At 42.4% G+C, this 17,463-nt stretch overlaps 1 protein-coding gene across 2 annotated transcripts in view; it reads right to left on the bottom strand.

Annotated features, from left to right (window-relative positions):
* Nucleotides 1-624: 624 nt before the first annotated feature.
* ELAVL1 (ELAV like RNA binding protein 1) overlaps nucleotides 625-17,463 on the bottom strand; it is a 39,770-nt gene continuing 22,931 nt past the window's right edge. Inside the window, exons 3-7 of one of the 2 annotated variants that reach the window (XM_014884373.2) lie at nucleotides 13,187-13,290; nucleotides 12,264-12,417; nucleotides 9,139-9,364; nucleotides 3,252-3,365; nucleotides 625-2,200 (exon numbers count right to left, since the gene is read on the bottom strand). In XM_014884373.2, coding sequence (XP_014739859.1) covers nucleotides 1,876-2,200; nucleotides 3,252-3,365; nucleotides 9,139-9,364; nucleotides 12,264-12,417; nucleotides 13,187-13,290 — 923 coding nt within the window. In that variant the 3' untranslated portion in view covers nucleotides 625-1,875. The remainder of the gene's footprint in view (nucleotides 2,201-3,251; nucleotides 3,366-9,138; nucleotides 9,365-12,263; nucleotides 12,418-13,186; nucleotides 13,291-17,463) is intronic. The other variant, XM_014884375.2, reaches the window with a different exon arrangement.

The raw sequence follows: 17,463 nt of genomic DNA, 5'->3' as shown, positions 1-17,463 counted from the left end.
TGGAGGGTTTAGATATGTCCTGGGAATGTCCAGGAACATCAGCAGCTCCCACAGGTCCTCCCTGGAGCTGGGCAGCAGCTCAGCCACATGGGGAGGCTGAGGGAGCCCTCGGGCTGTGCAGATCCCATGGCAAGGAGAGGACAAATGGTGGCAAGCACAAGGCAAGGTCAGCTGGGGATAGAGTGTGACAAGCAGGCAGCACGGACTGGCCTCTGGAGTTTGGAAATGAACTCTGGGGCTGGTAGAGATTCAGGCAAAACAAGGAGACACTGGATTAAAATGCCACAGACCTCATTTCCACACCTGCTCTACTTACATAAACACCAGAGCCAAGTCTCTAGTTGTGCACAGCAGCTCACACACCTGTACAGGTAGGGTCAGCCTTCCCAGTTTCCTACCCAAGCACACCTGAGGCTTACATCAGTCTGTGACACATCATTTCTATGTGACAGATTTATTGTGATGCTTGTTTCAAAACTCTTTTTCTTCTACTCATCTGTCAAAGTAGTAAATTAAAATTCTCTTAAAGAAGAGCTACAGTTCCTTAAAACAACACTCTGAAAGCTGGACACTTTGTGCAATACTTAGCAAAAAAAAGAACAGAAAATAAAAAACAAAACAAAATTTGAGCAAAACAAAATCAAATTTAATGTTCTTAAATGCAAAAGTAAAAACAAACAAAAAACACAAAAAAGCAAAAGAAAATTAACAGAAACAGAACAACTCAAAGTTTCAAGGCAGTCTGCAGAAAACCTGGGGGATTAATCTTTAAATCTACAAATCAAAGGGGTTTTTGGTTAATATCTAACTTGCAAGTTGTAAGTACTTTTCTGCTGAGTGTTCAATAAGTAAAGCTAGTTGTCAAAACAAAATCCTATTAAAATAGAAAAACTAGCACTCATTAGAAGGGATGCGAGAAATACAATGCTCAAATGTTTATAACTGGTTTTTCTTTACAAAATAGAACTGCCAAAGGAATTCCAACTATAATGATCTTGGAAAATTAGTAAGTATCTTGCTGTATTATAATGTACCAGTAAGTAGTGCACCATGCATTAAATATTTGGACAGAAGAGATTCAGTCTGATAAAGTAGCAACATATATTCACACTCGCTTTTTTGGAGTTTCATTTTGACTCTGAAATCTTCCCGGAGTTTCTTTGAAACTCTTTGGTCCATTCCTCTCAAAATGGGCTTTAAAAGTCACCTTTCTAAAACCTGTGAATTGGACAGCTTGGCCACTGCTCAGTGTGCAACTTACCTCCTCAATGGTGTTAAAGTTAGGCTGGCATGCTACTACTTACAAGACCTTGACTTTAAAAAGCCTGATCCTCAACTAGACACAGAATAATGAATATTAATTGATCAAACAATTTACTGTCAACTAAAACATTAGTATTTCTCAACTATTCTTCCATACTACTGAAACTGGGGGGGAAACAAAAGGACAGGGGAATGGGTAGGAAGAACAACATAAAACCAAAGAAAATCAATGAATTCAGCCTGATATTTTTCAGAAAATTCCAGTTTTTGCAGACAACATTCAATGAAACAAATGTTAGTCTCATAAGTGAAAGCATGCTTCAATTTTACCACCATCCAGAGGATCTAGTTAATGCAATCTACTTAAGATTTCAGGGGAGTTTTAACATGTTTTAAATGAAATAACTTAAAGGAACTTAAAATTGGTCTAACATTGTGGGATTTCAAACATTTGAACATGTCAGTTGCATCCCAGAATATAAAACCTTTTCACTTCTCATTTAGACTAAGACAAACACTTGTGAAAATTGGCGCAAAATGAGTTTTACACTAACAAAAATGTTTCAACTTCTGTCACTCCATTATCTACTCCATACAAAAAGCACGAGCAAGTTATTTGTGGGACTTGTTGGTTTTGAAGGAAACCTGTAAGATTTTGTCCCCCAGGCGGTAGCCATTAAGACTTGCTATGGCCATTGCAGCTTCTTCATAGTTTGTCATGGTCACAAAACCAAAACCTTTGCACTTGTTGGTGTTGAAATCTCGAATAACTTTCACATTGGTAACCGCACCAAAGGGGCCAAACATCTGCCAGAGGATTCCCTCATCAGCATCTTGACCAAGGTTGTAGATGAAGATACACCAGCCAGAAGATGCGTTTCCTGGAACATTTACACCAGAAAGCCCACTCATGTGATCTACACCCATAGGAGAGAACCTAGCAAATAAAAAGCACAATATTTCATGTAAAAGTTCAATTCAATTAAGCAAATTAACTTGAATGGGAAGCAACTGAGAATGAATATTTTATACATGGCACATCAAAACCGCCACATAAATGTTTCCCCATTCAAATTGACAATCAAATTGACAGCTGCCAGGAAAAAAAAAGTTAAATATTCCAACTGCTTTATCAACAGGGAACTATCCTTAGAAATAGGCAAGGAACAAGCAAGGCAAGATTACATGATCACCTTTCCAGGGATCTGGATGGATCTCTGAACTCAGTCAGGCTGCTTAGTGTCCAGGGCATTGCATTGCTGAAGAACTGCTGGAGTTGGGGGCACAGGCAGCACTTCCCCAGAGGCCCCAGACACCCCCAGGCATCTCACACTTACTTCACGGGAGACTTTTTTTCCACCCCATGCTCCTTTTCTTGCCTCTAAGCATGTTAGGAAACTCTTAAGTCAAAGAGTTTCTTTAGGTTTGCTGGGGCAGGGGATTAGTGTGCTAAGTTCTTAGAAGTAGAGACTGTATGTATTAATTTCTTCTTTTGTGAAAAAGAACAAAACCCTTTCCACCCAAAGGCAGCAGGGGCAGGCAAACACTCCCAACATGAGCAGGCTCAGTGCAGTTTTAATATTCCAGTGTGTATGAATGGCTTGATTTATTTTTCCAGGAAAACTTAGATCTGACTTTACTGAACTGGATTTTTTAAATTACCTACCCACTCTTCCTAAATCCTGCCTCTTTCACAATATCTCAGCAGGATTCATGCATAACAAAAAGCAAAAATCATCTTTTTATGTCTTGCTTCGTATTAATTTCTTTTTCCTATAACCCACATTTCTAATTCCCCTTTATTCTATTTCTGGCCTACACTCCAGAAAATCAAAGCTGCTCAGTATTTTAGTGCAATATTAGGGTTGCACAGCTCAGAGGCCAGCAAAAGTGAAAGTTAAGGTCAAAAACTCACTTTGAACCCTTGTGCTTATTTATTATTGAAACATATGAGGTCATGTGATCATAGAAATATAATGATACTATACCAGGGGTTCCCAAATTGAGGTGTACCACTGGTGATTTGCAAACCCCTTAAAAGCGGTACACGAGCTGCTCTCTGCCAAGAGCAGGGCGGTGGCACATCCTGATTCTCTGCTGACCTGGAGGAAACAGGGAAGGGATGTCTGGGCAGTGAATGCTGCAGTAGGTGCCAAATGCTTCCCCCTATGATTCTTTCTTGCCCTGCATGAAGGAGCTGTTGCTGCCTTTCTCGAGGAGAGGGGGCTTAAGGAGGTGTAAGGGGAGGGAAGGGAACAGAGGGGCAGCAGTGCACGCACACACACACACACACACACACACACATTGTACATTCACACACGAGAACCACTCAGTGCCCAGCTCCCCCAGGCTCTCTGGTGCTCAGAGCTCACTGCCTCGGACACCTGAGCTCCTGGACTCTCTTGTTCCCAGAGCAAGTGTCACTCTACCCTTCCCTTGCTGCTCTGCAGCCCAGGGGCCCCCAGAGCACATTGGGACACTCCCGAGCTGCACCAACCCACTGACAGCCAGCCCCAGGAAAATCCAAGTTTGGGAAGCCTTTTGTTACAGCCAAACTGAAAAAGCAGTTAGAAGTACCACAAGGTGAAGGAGACATACCAACCCGTGTGATCTGATGATGAGGTGACACATCTATTTCTTTTGGCTTTGTATAAATACGTTCCTGTGTTTGCATGCTTGATACACTTACTTGTTCTGACAGACACCTTCAGTTCTGTAGCTTCTTTCCAAGTGAGTAATGATCTGGTAGGATGAATTTATCTTAATATCTGTCAGGTTTTTTCATCTCAACAAATCACCAGTCCTGAGTCCCTGCTCAAACCACTGAGCTCAGAATTGCCTGACGTTGGTTCCAGCAGTCAGTATATCTGTTCTCACTCTGTACAAGAGGGACCTCAGATCTCTCACTCAGCTCAGGGCAACAGCCTGCATGAGCAGGGCCCAGAGCAGCTGACACACAGCTCTCTGTCCTACCAGGACAGATTTTTGTGGCCATGCCAATTTAAGATGACCTTTAGGAAGTGATACTTATTAAGGATGTTTAAAAGAATGTCCTACTAGGGCAAACACTTGGGCCAACAGAGATACAGGATGTTTCAGAGAAAGTGGTTCTAAAATTCCTTTAATATTGTCATTTGAACAATCTCAGTCCTAGCACACTTACAGCTAGTGTCCTCATTTCTGTTGTAATTATTTTTATACTGTCTCCTCCACATTGCTTTTTCAACCCTCACAAAGAATCTGTAGCCAGTATTATTTGTGGATGGTTCTTTCAAGCCATGCTAACCTAATACTCCAACATCTCAGGGCATTAAGTATCAACGATAGTGGATTTTCAATCACAACACTTCTTCACTTTATAAACTTCTCATTTCTGTTAATGACCTTTTGCTCCCTCTGCTGTTAGACAGACAGACTACTTCATTTAACAGATCCTGGGATTAGCTTAACTCACTGGAGAATATAAATCTCAGAAATTACACTCCTAAATGAAAGCAATTTCTCTTTAGGTCTATGCAAGTCCTATAAGTGCTTTTCATAGAGTCACAGAAACTCCTGAGCTGGAAGGGACTCACAAGGATCATAAAGTCCAACCCTTGGCCCTGCACAGACCCCCCAACAATCCCACCCTGAGCATCCCTGAGAGCGCTGTCCAAACGCTCCTGGAGCTCTGGCAGCCTTGGGGCCGGGACCATTCCCTGGGGAGCCTGGGCAGTGCCCAGCACCTTCTGAAGGAAGAAACGTTCCCTGATATCCAACCTAAACATCCCATAACATAGCTTTGTGCTGGTTTTGCGGACCTCTTTTCCCTGCACTCTAAGGACAGTTACACACAACAGCACAGGTGGGATGCCAATAAGCAGGAATATTATTTTTAATATTACCATGTGTTGCCATTGCACTTAAGCTTGGCAGCTTTTTACTTTCTAATAGTTCCAAAGAGCAGGAGTTCAGCTATGCTGATGATGTCCTTCTGACAAGGAATTTTTTCTGCTGTCTCTGTTACAAACAGAAATGATCTGCTGTGGCCAACACAAACCTTGTTGAGAATTCAGTGACACAAGCTCTAAGCTTGCGAAATAAATCAAGGTGTTGGGTCAAACAACCACATAAGGAAGAACAGGAGCAACTGGGGTTTCACTCACATATTCTTCCAGAACTTTGATGAAATACTACTCTGGATGAAATGGTTTCTACTCAATACACACAGTTTGCATCCAAATTACAAATTGGTCTAAAACCGGAAAATTTAAACCATTTCACTGGAGTGAAATCAAGCAGGCATACAGGAGCTGTCTGAACAACCATATCGCTGACAGGGTTAAACAGTCTTCTTGTGTTTCCACTTGGATCAAAGAACTATCAGAAGTGGCTCGCTCCCCTTCTGGCATTCAGGGCAGAACTCATGGGCTGATACTGGTAGAGTTACGCCCATTACACGAACTGTCTCCCTGAACAGCCTGAAACAAGTCTGAAAGCAAAATCAGCTGAACTGGTAATAACTGAGATTTGAAAGGATGTTGTTCTATTATAAAGCTCTGACAAGCTGCAAAAGCACAGGACTTCCAGGGGCTCTAGGCAGTCTCCTCATGCTTCAGGAGCTAAACACCTCCATTTCATCAGATCAGCACCTGGAGATCTGCTATTCTCTCTAAGCAAACAGATCTTACACTCTAAAGAAACCCCTGCCCCAGATGTTTTATCTGTCCTCCAGACACAACCCCATTCTGTGGCATCACTCCCTCTGGAAGAAAGCAGAGAGCCTGGGTCTTTGAATTAGCCCAGGATCCAGTAAGAGACAGCACTAAGACCAGATCCTGATGTGAGCCACGAATACCACAGGAACTCGAAAGGATTAAAAGAACTTTAAACAAAGGGTTGGAGAAATATCTGTAGGAAACTAATAATTACAAATTAGATACTAAAGGCTTAATCCTGGATTTACAGGGATTATGATGAAACAAGATGAAATGTAATCAAAATATCAGGTTAAGTATTCAACCCCTGTGGAGCAGAGATCACAACTTTAATTTATACAGACTGTGGGCTCTGTGGAAGCTGCTTATCCATTCATCATGTCTTGTTCACTACCAAAGCAAACAAGACTCCAGCCCAAACTCAGGTTCCTGAGTTTAACCACAGCATGAATAATCACAACTCCTTCAGTTCAGCATCCTTCAAGGAAGATAGACTCACTAGAAAAACTTGCAGCTAACACTAAAGGTGGGAAGAAAAATACAAAGGACTGTGGGACAGACTTGATGTTGGAGGTCTTTTCCAACTTTTATCATTCCATGACTCCATGGTGTAAGCATTGTGTACAGATGTGCCTGCATGAGTGATTGAGGGAAGGAAGCTTTGTAGGAAGTGCTGGAGTTCTCACAAGGCTGTGACAAGGCAGAGATGAAGAGCTCGTGTCTGCAAGTCAACTGATGGTTCTTGTGTCCACAGCATCTTCCTGAAAGCATGTTCTGACCCACAACTGCTCTCTTCCAACCTCTGCCAGGCTGTGGGACCTCAAAATCTTCAGCTCTTTCCCCAGTAGCAGGCCTGTCACTCACTGGGAGCAGCAGCCAGCCAAAGTGTGCTGACAAACAAGCACTGGGCACAGACATCCAGCAAGACACAGCTCCCATGGCAGCAGGAATGGAAAAGAGACAGAACATTTCCTTCATCTTAACCCCCACTGTGACATCCCAAGCCTACAGAAACACTGGGTATGGCAGCCCCATCCCTGAAAGTGTTCCAGGCCAGGTAGCACAGGGCTTGGAGCACCCTGGGATAGTGGAAGGTGTCCTTGCCACGGCAGGGGTAGGATGAAATGAGCTTTAAGGTCCCTTCCCAACCGAAACCAGTCTGCGATTCTGCGAAATGTTCACAATTTACATTAATACTGCTCTAAATGGTACAGTAAAAGAAAAATTAACAAACTGGTTATTTAGTTTCACCACAAGCTTTGACATACATACATCAATAATTTTTATTGTTCCTGAGTGATCATTACAGGACTGAATTAAAGGTATTTGGTCTCCTAATTATAGATGTAAATTTCATTTGCAGTGCTTATTCTGATGCGATTTGACCCTGGTATAAATTTTAGGGGGAAGAACAATGATGAAAATGTCCAAATAAATTAAGAAAGTTAAGAATGAAAAAATGAGCCGTAAGTCTCGAGATTTTACTAGAACCAGGACACACTGAAGCCCTGTCTGAGACAAAGGGCAGGTGTGTTAATTTTTTAATAATTCACCTAAATGCAAACAGTGCAGAGTTTATTCCTCAGCATGGCTCAGAAGGTTTGGGTGTAGATCTGGGTGACTGCTCCAGGGAGACAAGGAGCTGCCTGAGCTAAACTTCCCTGGGCTACAGCTGAAGAGAACTGGGCTGGCAGGGACCTCTAGAAATCCTCTAATAAAGCCCCATGTTCAAAGCAGCGTACTTGGAGCAGGTTGCTTAAGCTCATCCTGTCACAGAAACTCACCAAGAATCAGTCAAATAAAACTCCTTAGCACAGTGTAGCATTCAGAAAGAAGGGCATTCATTACAGGCCTGGTTGCACAGAGGATAACTCCAACCCCACCTTGCATGCACGTGATCCTCTACAAGTGTGTTGTTTATATACAGTCATCACGTGCATATTTTGCTCATTACCATAAAGCTTTCCCCAGGTTCCCAGGTTCAGTCCTTGTTTTGGCTGTGGCTGCATTCCCAAGCCAGATGTCTCTCCCTTATCTTCCAACCATCCTTGCTGAGAAACCAGATCCTGCATACCCTGTTTCCTGCTAAAACTACAAAAGCACAGTAGAAATTAGATTAACCCTTTTGCTATCAATTCTAGCCAAGTTTCAGTATCTTCAAGGACAAAAATTCCACTGTCTCCTTGGGCAAATTGTTCAATCACTTTCAGTATAAAACCACAGCTGACTACAAAGTACAAATTTTCTCTGGAGAGCCATTACACAGAGCTGTGCTCAAAATGCTGAGCTACAGCACTGTGGACAGGAGACAGCAAGACAGCAATACTGGAACAGCAGCACAGCTAAAAGGTGGCTGAGATTTGAGTCCAATTATATTCATCTCATTGGATCCCTCACAGGAGAAAAAGAAAAAAATAAGAGTAAATTCTCAACAGGGAACCACTACTCAAGAACATGTATCATCTCAAAGCCCATTGCCTCTCTGCAAAGACAGTCAATACACTGCATTTTCCAGAGCAGAGCACCCTCCAACCATCAGCTTCCTCCATGAACACCCAAGGTTTTCCAATTCAAGCAATTCATATTCAAAGCAACCAAAGCAATTTTCTGTGGCAAAGCACAGAGTCTTCCATAGCCCTGGAAGCAGATAGGATGCTGCACTTACTCAATATAATGAGGCCTCAAGGGAAGGCAGAACCCTGCACAGACTGCAGGGCAGGCAGGAATCCCACAGAACCTCCTCATCAGAAATAAGGTTTTCCTCTCTTACTGTAACACCTCCCTGCTGGAACCAACCATTCAGAGCTTTAATTAAGTTGCCAAATTCTATCTGTGTTCAGATATATAGACCACAGAATGGGGATCTGTTGAGACAGGCACCTACCAACACCCACCTGGAACCTGCTGCTGTTGTCTCCTCACTGTAACCCAGTAGTGGAAACAGACACCAGAGTGCAGGTACCTTTACATACTAACTTCAGTATAAATTTTACAAGTAAGATTTTTCTTTAATCACATTTTAATGCAACAGTTTCTTTACATACCACTGAGGACACACAGTGCACTATGTATTCATTCACACATGAAGGTATCACTGCCCAGCTGCAGGGGCACAGCTCCCCAGACAGACACAGGAACAGCAGCACAGCCTTAAATGCATTTATTCTTCCTAACCTACCTGAATCTCTGCGCCTGGTGATGCACTGGCCCTCCAAACCGTCTAGCTGGTGAATGACACAGCTGCGACAACAGTGCCACATTTTTGTTCTGGTTAGGGTTGGCTGCAAACTTCACTGTAATGGGCTCGGAGGAACCTGGGGGTTTGTGACCATTGAAATTTGTAATTGCCTCTTCTGCTTCTGACCTTTTGTCAAACCGGATAAATGCGACCCCTCTGGACAAACCTTGTAACCAAACCAATAAAAAAAACAAAGAAAAACAAAACAAACAAATAAACAAAAAAATTGAAGTTCAGGATAAACTCAAAATAACTTTGAAAACAAAACCCAAAAAAGTTCAGTATTTCTATGGTCACAGCTTTCAAGTTTTCTAAATTTACATTTCTTCATCAGCTGGAGGATAAAGTACAAAATTAAGAAACCAATGACAAATTAGCATACACATTTCAGCTATAACAACCACAGTGACTGAACACTTAAAAAATACATGGCAGAATGCCACAATATTCATCATCAACTGACATTTCCATTCACAAAAAACTACTCAACATTTTAAATTAAGTAAAAAAAAATTAATTCCTGTTGGTTAAGAACAAACCCAAACTTCCTGTTTTCCATTACTTTATCACTAAAGAGCATCCACAAACACAGAATTGATACACTTTTGCAAATGTTTTCATTTTCCCATGCTAGAAACACACTCAGATTCAGAGATGAGGGAACAAATGTCTGTCTATAATAAAGGACTTTCACTTTTTTTAATGCAGAGATCACAGTTTCACCTGCACCACATACTTTATTTCTAGCTGGCACATAGATTATTTTTATTCATTAAAATCAATGAAGAATTACTTCTTGGTAACTTGGCACTGAACCAGTATCACAGCTGTTAAAATTTTGTGTATTTTTTTCCTAGTCCCAGCCCCTGAATGCTGCTATCCTCCTGAATGAGGCACAAGTTCTGCCTTGTGGGCTCTCCTCTCCTCCCCCTGCTTATCTGTGACTTAACCTTAGGCTGAAAACACAGATTACCACAGTGAAGCTAAAAAGGGCACATTTTGCTTAAAAAGCAGGTATTGTGACCAGACTAAATGTAGGACTTCATTAGCTCTGTTTCAGAAGGTGACATATCAGACACTTTCATGTTTTCTTCACATCCATGCAGGACCATCTTCAAAGCCAGATACAGAAGTTAAGCTTATCATAAATCACAAGGTTGTTGGCAACAGTTGAGGATCATTTTCTCAGTTTCACAGAAGGAAATGCAACATATCAAAACCTGGGCCTGCAGCAATCAAGGTATGTTTGCATTTTGATAAATAACAACAGATGGGCTCACCAGAGTAGAGCTCACAGCACTGTATGCTCAGGTACCACTGAGATCAGCTCCCATGCCAGGGGGAAGGCTATGTCACACCCTGGAGAGGGCAGAGTAGCAGCATCACTCAGAACTCAGCGAGGCCTATCCTAGAGCTCAGCTTACTGTGACTCCTCCATTTTCATGCTTGCTCATCCTAGTGCTTCTCAATGCACTCATTTAAAACATAAATATTGTAGAAAGCGTATTTTTAAACAGACAATTTTCAAAAGCTGGAGTACCAGCTCTGTGAGAAGGTACAGCTAAGTACAAATTAAAATGTGTCTTAAGTGGGAGCAGATTACCATATGAAGGGCAGGCTTAAAGCCAAGGCACAGCTACATTCCTGGTGGGATGGCAAGGCCAGGCTCTGCAGGCATTAACTGTGAGATGTAACAGAACCCACTCTTGAGTCAATGCATTATTAAGGCTATCAGCAAGCAGGCAGTGCGCTCTGAGCTGAATTACACAGCATCAGGCCTCAGCACACCCATTAAAACTGTATTATTCTTGGGGAGGTTTTATTTGTATGACTTCTGTCATCTCATTTTACAGCTCTGTCAAATCCAGATACTCTCCAAACCCCAGGGACTGCCAGACAGGGATGACTAATTTGGACACTCGCATTAATAAGTTTGCTGTGCTCTGCAAATTTTTTTCTTGCTTTTCATTACAGCTGTGTCCTAGATAACCAGCTCTAGAGACAGGAGCATCCAGGTATCAGAGTTGGGCAAAACAAATAATTTTCTCCAGGAAAGGCAGGATGGGATTTTCCTCACTCAGCCATGGATTGTCTGCCATGTCAGTCCCCAGATGTCACCAAGTCACCTCAGGTTTCTCTGATGCACAGTCATGTCTGCAGCACGATCTGACCAAACCCCTGCAGGTGGTGCCTGCACCCCGAGCTGGCTCTGATGGGGACACAGCCCTGCACACTTCAGCCTGCACTCACACTGAGCCCACCAGGAGCTGCTGGTGGCCCACTCCGAACTACAGCAGATTCCTCACAGAGCAGGAAAGCTGCTTCTGAACTGATGTGTATAAATGTACATCCCAGTTATAAATGTTAAATGTGGAATTGCTAGATTTAAGATTGTCTTCTATTCCAATGCAGCAGATGCACATTCAATGAAAAACCGTATGTGTAAAACCTATCTCCAGATTAATACATGACATAGGGGCTACCAGTAAAACCACAGAACACCTAGATGACAGGATAAGCCAGACAGTCACACTGTCTGAAATAACGGGCTAAGAAATTAAAACTCTGAAAACACACTGTAACACAGAATCAGAATTACCATTATTAAAAAACCCTTAACTTTAGTCTCTCCTGAGCCAAGTGTATAACTCAGTAACTTCTCCCATTCCTCTCTCTTTTTCTTCTTTTTAATTACACAAAATATATTCAGAACTTTCAGGGCAGTACTAAGTGTATGAAATCAATTCCTTTGCTTAGCAGTAACCACAGAGGCCTGTAAGACATCTCAAATGGTTTAAAATAAAAGAAAATTGAGTGAATGAGTTTCATATGATCTGAGGTTTGGGCTGTAAGCTGGCAAAAAGGCAGTGAGAATAATTCTGTGTTAAAAAAAAAAAATCACTGAATCATGGATATCCTGCTGAAATTCTATCACTGGTTGAAACCAGATGTCATGATTAGCTGGTGGAAGTCAAATTTACTTAAGTTTAGGTACTGCCAGTCTCAGAAAACACCAAACACAGGTGTACACTGCAGTTTTCTGCAGCCAAGGCCCCAGAACTTACCTGTGGTTTGATCCACAAGCACACGGGAGTTGATGATGCGCCCAAAACGGGAAAACATATCTTCTACATCCTTCTGTGTCATTGACCTGGGCAGGCCACTGATATATAAATTAGCATCCTTGATAACTTCAGAACTTGGGCGAGCATAGGAAACCTGCAAAAGAAATAAAAACACACGTTCAGGGTATTAACAGGGACAATCAATTTATTGTCATGAGCCAATTTAATTAACTCCCCCTCATTATCAACACATGCATTTTTACTGGCGTTCAAAAAAATTGAACCAGGAGAGAATAGGGGAAAATCAACCAAACAACAGGAGAAAGAGCATGTCTCTACATAACTCCATTCATTTTGGGCTTACTCAACAGACAACAACTATATCAGCATTGTTGTAAGGAGACAGCAGCAGACCAATTCCACTACTCCCAGCAAACACTTCTGCCACATAAAGAATCCTGAGTTCTGACTCAGCCACTGGACCTGTCACAGCTCACATCAGGAACTTGTACTGCCAATGTATTTTCTAAAGCTTCATAAAAAGATGGCATGAGTAGAGTGCAGTTTTCTGTCTTAATTTCTGCTACTGGAGAACACTACATAGATCACCTAAGCAGGAGTGAATCCTACACAGGTTAATTCTTTTGGATAAGAAAAGGAGTGCATGTGTATTAACAAGATTTACAACAAATATTATGAAGCAAGATGTGCATGAGTTAAAAAGCCTGGCAATCATCTCTAATGGTCCCTCAACTGCTGTAAAAATGGTGGGAATACAAAGAAAGGGAATCTTCAAATACTAAGCTGTTTCAAAACACTTCACTACTCCCAGATTCATACTTACTGCAGCTGGGAGCACACAAACTTAACTATAATAAAGTTCATTACAATGCTGTTGTCACAGAAGACTGAAGAGCTCCTACCTTGATAGTTTTCGACTGAAGTCTGAGGCCATTCAGTGTGTTTATTGCTCTTTCAGCATCTTTTGCAGTTACGTAATTCACGAAGCCATAGCCTAAGCTGTGTCCTAAAGGGAAAAACATTTTTTAAAATTAATCCTAAACAAAAGAGTGTTATCACTACTAAAATGAAAGGAAATGCAAACAAGGAGTGAACTTAACATAATCCACACAGCAAATATTTCAGCAAGCCAAGGAGGTTTCCCAAGTCTGGCATAGATCATGAGTAATTCGGAGCTCTTTTATTTCCACTCTGGACATCCTTCTGTCTTCATAGACAGCAGGCACTGGACTAAGGTATTTTAGGAAAGACTGTTTAGATTAGTCCCACCTCAGGCAAAGACAAACCCATCCGTGAAATTGTCTTTGCTCAAGGACCTGATTACACTTGGTGGGTAATGCAGAAACCCTTGTGTACCACAGGGAAACCCAATCTTAAGTGAGAACTGTGCGTAAGGTTTCATTGCAGAGTTTAATGAGGGTATTGATTTGGGTATGATGCAGATGGTAATAGAATAAGGGGTGGATAATGTCTCGGGTTAGTATCAAAAGTATTCTATCACCATCTGTTAAAACCAAGTGGGGCAGTGTTCTTTATGTTTTCCACAATCCATCTTTCCTCCAGGAGATCTCTCCTGTTCATGGGCCATGCAGTCCCAGGGCAGGGCTGATAAAATTCCATCATCCCATTGGGAGATGCTCCACCCAGGGGAGGAGCCAAGCATTTCCTAGCCAGATAAAATCTGAGATTGGAACAGCAGAGCAGCCTTTTCCCACTGGATCCCAGAGGAAAACCAGAGCTTTCCCCATCATCCCTGGAGCTTTGGAGGAAAACTGCACCTTGTGCAGGAGCCCTGCTCCAGCAGAACCACATCTGTCACTGCAGGAGGATGCAGCCACCATGGAATGGGACTGCACCAAGCCCTGACTGACTGACGGGGGCAGCTTGGATTCTCACTCTGTCAGTGTTTCGCTGTTTTGTATTACTGTATTTATATTTAAATTTTCCTAGTAAAGAACTGTTATTCCTATTCCCATATCTTTGCCTGAGAGCTCCTTAATTTCAAAATTATAATAAGTTGGAGGGAGGGGGGTTACATTTTCCATTTTAAGAGGGGCTCCTGCCTTCCTTAGAGGACAGCTGTCTTTCAAACCAAGACAAGCACCCATCAACAACAAGAAATTTAGGATTAAAACACCAACTCTGACCAGTCTTGCAAACTTCCTGGGTGTGAGACAAAGGCAGTCACTTAACCAAGTTCATCAGTACAAAGTCTTGTGGATAGAGAACAGAAAAGTGAGAAAATGTCAACAGATGAACTGTCAGGTATCAAATCAAGAACCTGGTAATTTCTCTGGCTATTCCAACCCCCACCTCTGGGGACAAGAGGGAAAAAGAAGTTTCTAATCCTTCATTAATAAAGCTAACAAGCAGCCAGTTTCCCAAACACAGCATCATAGTGAAGAGTGAAAAATTCCCTTTAAGGCAGACAATTCATGAACACTTTATTTAAGCTGACTCTTAACTCCTACCAGAAGAATTAGATATTAATAATAAAAATCCTTAAAATATTTAAGGAAAAGGATTTTTATTTGGATACTTATTCTGCTTCTATCTCCACAATTGCTACCATCCATTAGAACATTACATACTAAGATCAGTTCGGGTGGCAATTTCCCAACAATTACAGGTTCTTATCAGTGTAGGCCTAAAAATAACTAAAATACTTTCAAGGCAGTCTCAGAGCAATAAAACAACTGCAATTCAACCCAAGACACACCTTTTTCAGCCTTGTCTCTGTCAGATGTGTGGGATTTTCTAGAGAATTGTAAGCATGCATAGGGAAAAGCGCTATTTTCCTCTAAAAACGTACTACTTTTAAGTTATTAAATTCTATTGTTAGGCTTAAGGACGCTAGAAGACCAAGCTAATTGCAATGGTAAAGGATTCTGTGGTGAAATAGCCCTTTTTAAATCAAACTGCTTGGCTCTGCAATGATCTTAGCTGACAAGAAAGTTTCCTTATGCTTTCCAGACATTTTAGAACACCAAATACAGATACAGGTGTCAAATGATGATATCCCAGCACAAATGTCAGAGGAAATGAAGAAAAGGCCTACAAGAGAACTGTAGATTAGCTTCAGATACTGAAAAAAAGGATACCCAGTCTGCTGAGACATTGAGATTGCAAGCATAAAATCCACATGGGAATGGAAGGAAACCCCAAATAACCCTCAGTGTTTTCATGCCAACGGACTGACTGCAGAACTGTGCCAGCTCCTGGCACAACCTCTGCCTTTGGCTGCTTCCTTGTGAAACCTAATCCAGCAGTAACTCAGCTGAACCCACACAATGTCAGAGCCTGTTGTCTAATACACCCTTTGTATAAACACTCTCAGGTAATTCCTGCTGTCTGCTAAAACTCTTAAGAGAAGCCAGATCCTCTGCATTCAGGTCTCACACAGAACCATAACATCCTGTTCCCTCAGACACCTGGGGTTAAATTAGCAGCTCCAAACAGCCTCTTATGACACCAGACACGGAACACAACTAACACCAAACCACTCTGTGCAAGGATTTAACTCCATCCTTTGGAGACCGAAAGAGAACATCTATAAAATTCTGATCAATGTTTCTAATGTACCCACAGCATGGTTTTTGTGATTTCTTTATAAGATTCATTTTGTTTTATTAGTCAAAGATGGTCAGTCATTTAGATCAAATATGGTTGGTTCACACGCACTTACCTACTGAGATTATTTACCTCTGATTAAGAAAATGAGTAACTGAACAATCAGAAAAACGTTGAGCACCTGGACCCTACCTTATTTCTCCAGACTAAGAAAACAAAAGTATGTTTAAGAGGAAAAAATAATAGGTGGACATTTGGCAAGAATGGGAAGGATCCACCATCCCTCCCAGGTCCAGCTCTGCCCTGAAGACTCAGAGCAACAGCGGCTTTATGGATATTTTCAGTCTGTCCCAAAAGCCATATAAACATGAATATTCTAGCAAACTACAAAACAGAACCAGGTTCTAATAAAACTTATGAAAATGGGCCCTTAAAGGCCAGGGAAATATACTCCAAACAAGACAAATCCCTCCAAGTGTGACCCACAATGAGCCCTGGCAGTCAGGACTGTCACTTCCTGGATGGATACTGCACTGGGGAGGACTGGGGGACTATTCTGTTCAGAGGTGAAGAAGAGCAAGATTCCACTCACATAAATTTACCACGCTGGCTTCAATACACTGAGTATCCTTCCCTTGCAACAAGTAACCAGAGAACACAGCAGGCACAAAACTGTAAATTATGGAATGGTTTGGGTTTGGAAGGAACTTAGACACAATTTCATTCCATTACCTGCCATGGCAGGGACACTTTCCACTATTCCAGGTTGTTCCAAGCCCCAGTGTCCAAGCTGGCCTTGGACACTGCCAGGGATCCAGGGACAGCCACAGCTACTCTGGGCACCCTGTGCCAGGACCTCCCCAACTCACATGGAACAATTTCTTCCCAATGTCCCATCCAGCCCTGCCCTTTGGCAGTGGAAGCCATTCCCTGTGTCCTGTCCCTCCATTCCTTGTCCCCAGTCCCTCTCCAGGGGACTGGCCCTGCAAGGGGCTCTGAGCTCTACCTGGAGTCTCCTCTTCTCCAGGTGAACACCCCCAGCTCTCCCAGCCTGGCTCCAGAGCAGAGGGGCTCCAGCTTTCAGGTTCTTTCCATGGCCTTCCCTGGAGTCACTCCAGCACGTCCATGTCTTTCTTGTGTTGGGGTCTCCAGGGCTGGAGACAGCTCTGCAGATGGGGCCTCACCAGAGTGGAGTAGAGGGACAGAATCGCCCTCTCCCCTGCTGCCCGCACTCCTTTCTTTCCTTCCAAAATATCACACAGGTTATGGGTTTATTCACCATTTGAGATCGGTGACAAGGAATTTTAAGTTACTTAATATACAAGATAAAACCAAACCTAAGTTGTAGCACTCATGGACATGCAGGAGTAAAAGGTACCACGTGACCTGGGTCCAGTCCCTAACACACACAGACGCCCACATTAAAAGCAGCTCTGATTTTCCTCCCAGGCACTCTGACTGAAAGCACATTCCTCAGCCTCCAGCCAACACTCTCCTTTTACAAACTGAGGTGCACATATTCTGTGTCCACTTATTCCTGTACAAGTCCTACCCTGGACCTTACACAGCTTCTCCTTCCAAGTATCCCCAAAGTACTTTCATACAGTCA

This window comes from Sturnus vulgaris, chromosome 26 (genome assembly GCF_052056855.1).
Source record: "Sturnus vulgaris isolate bStuVul1 chromosome 26, bStuVul1.hap1, whole genome shotgun sequence".
Classification (NCBI taxonomy): domain Eukaryota; kingdom Metazoa; phylum Chordata; class Aves; order Passeriformes; family Sturnidae; genus Sturnus; species Sturnus vulgaris.
This window is presented reverse-complemented; position numbering and strand designations above follow the sequence as displayed.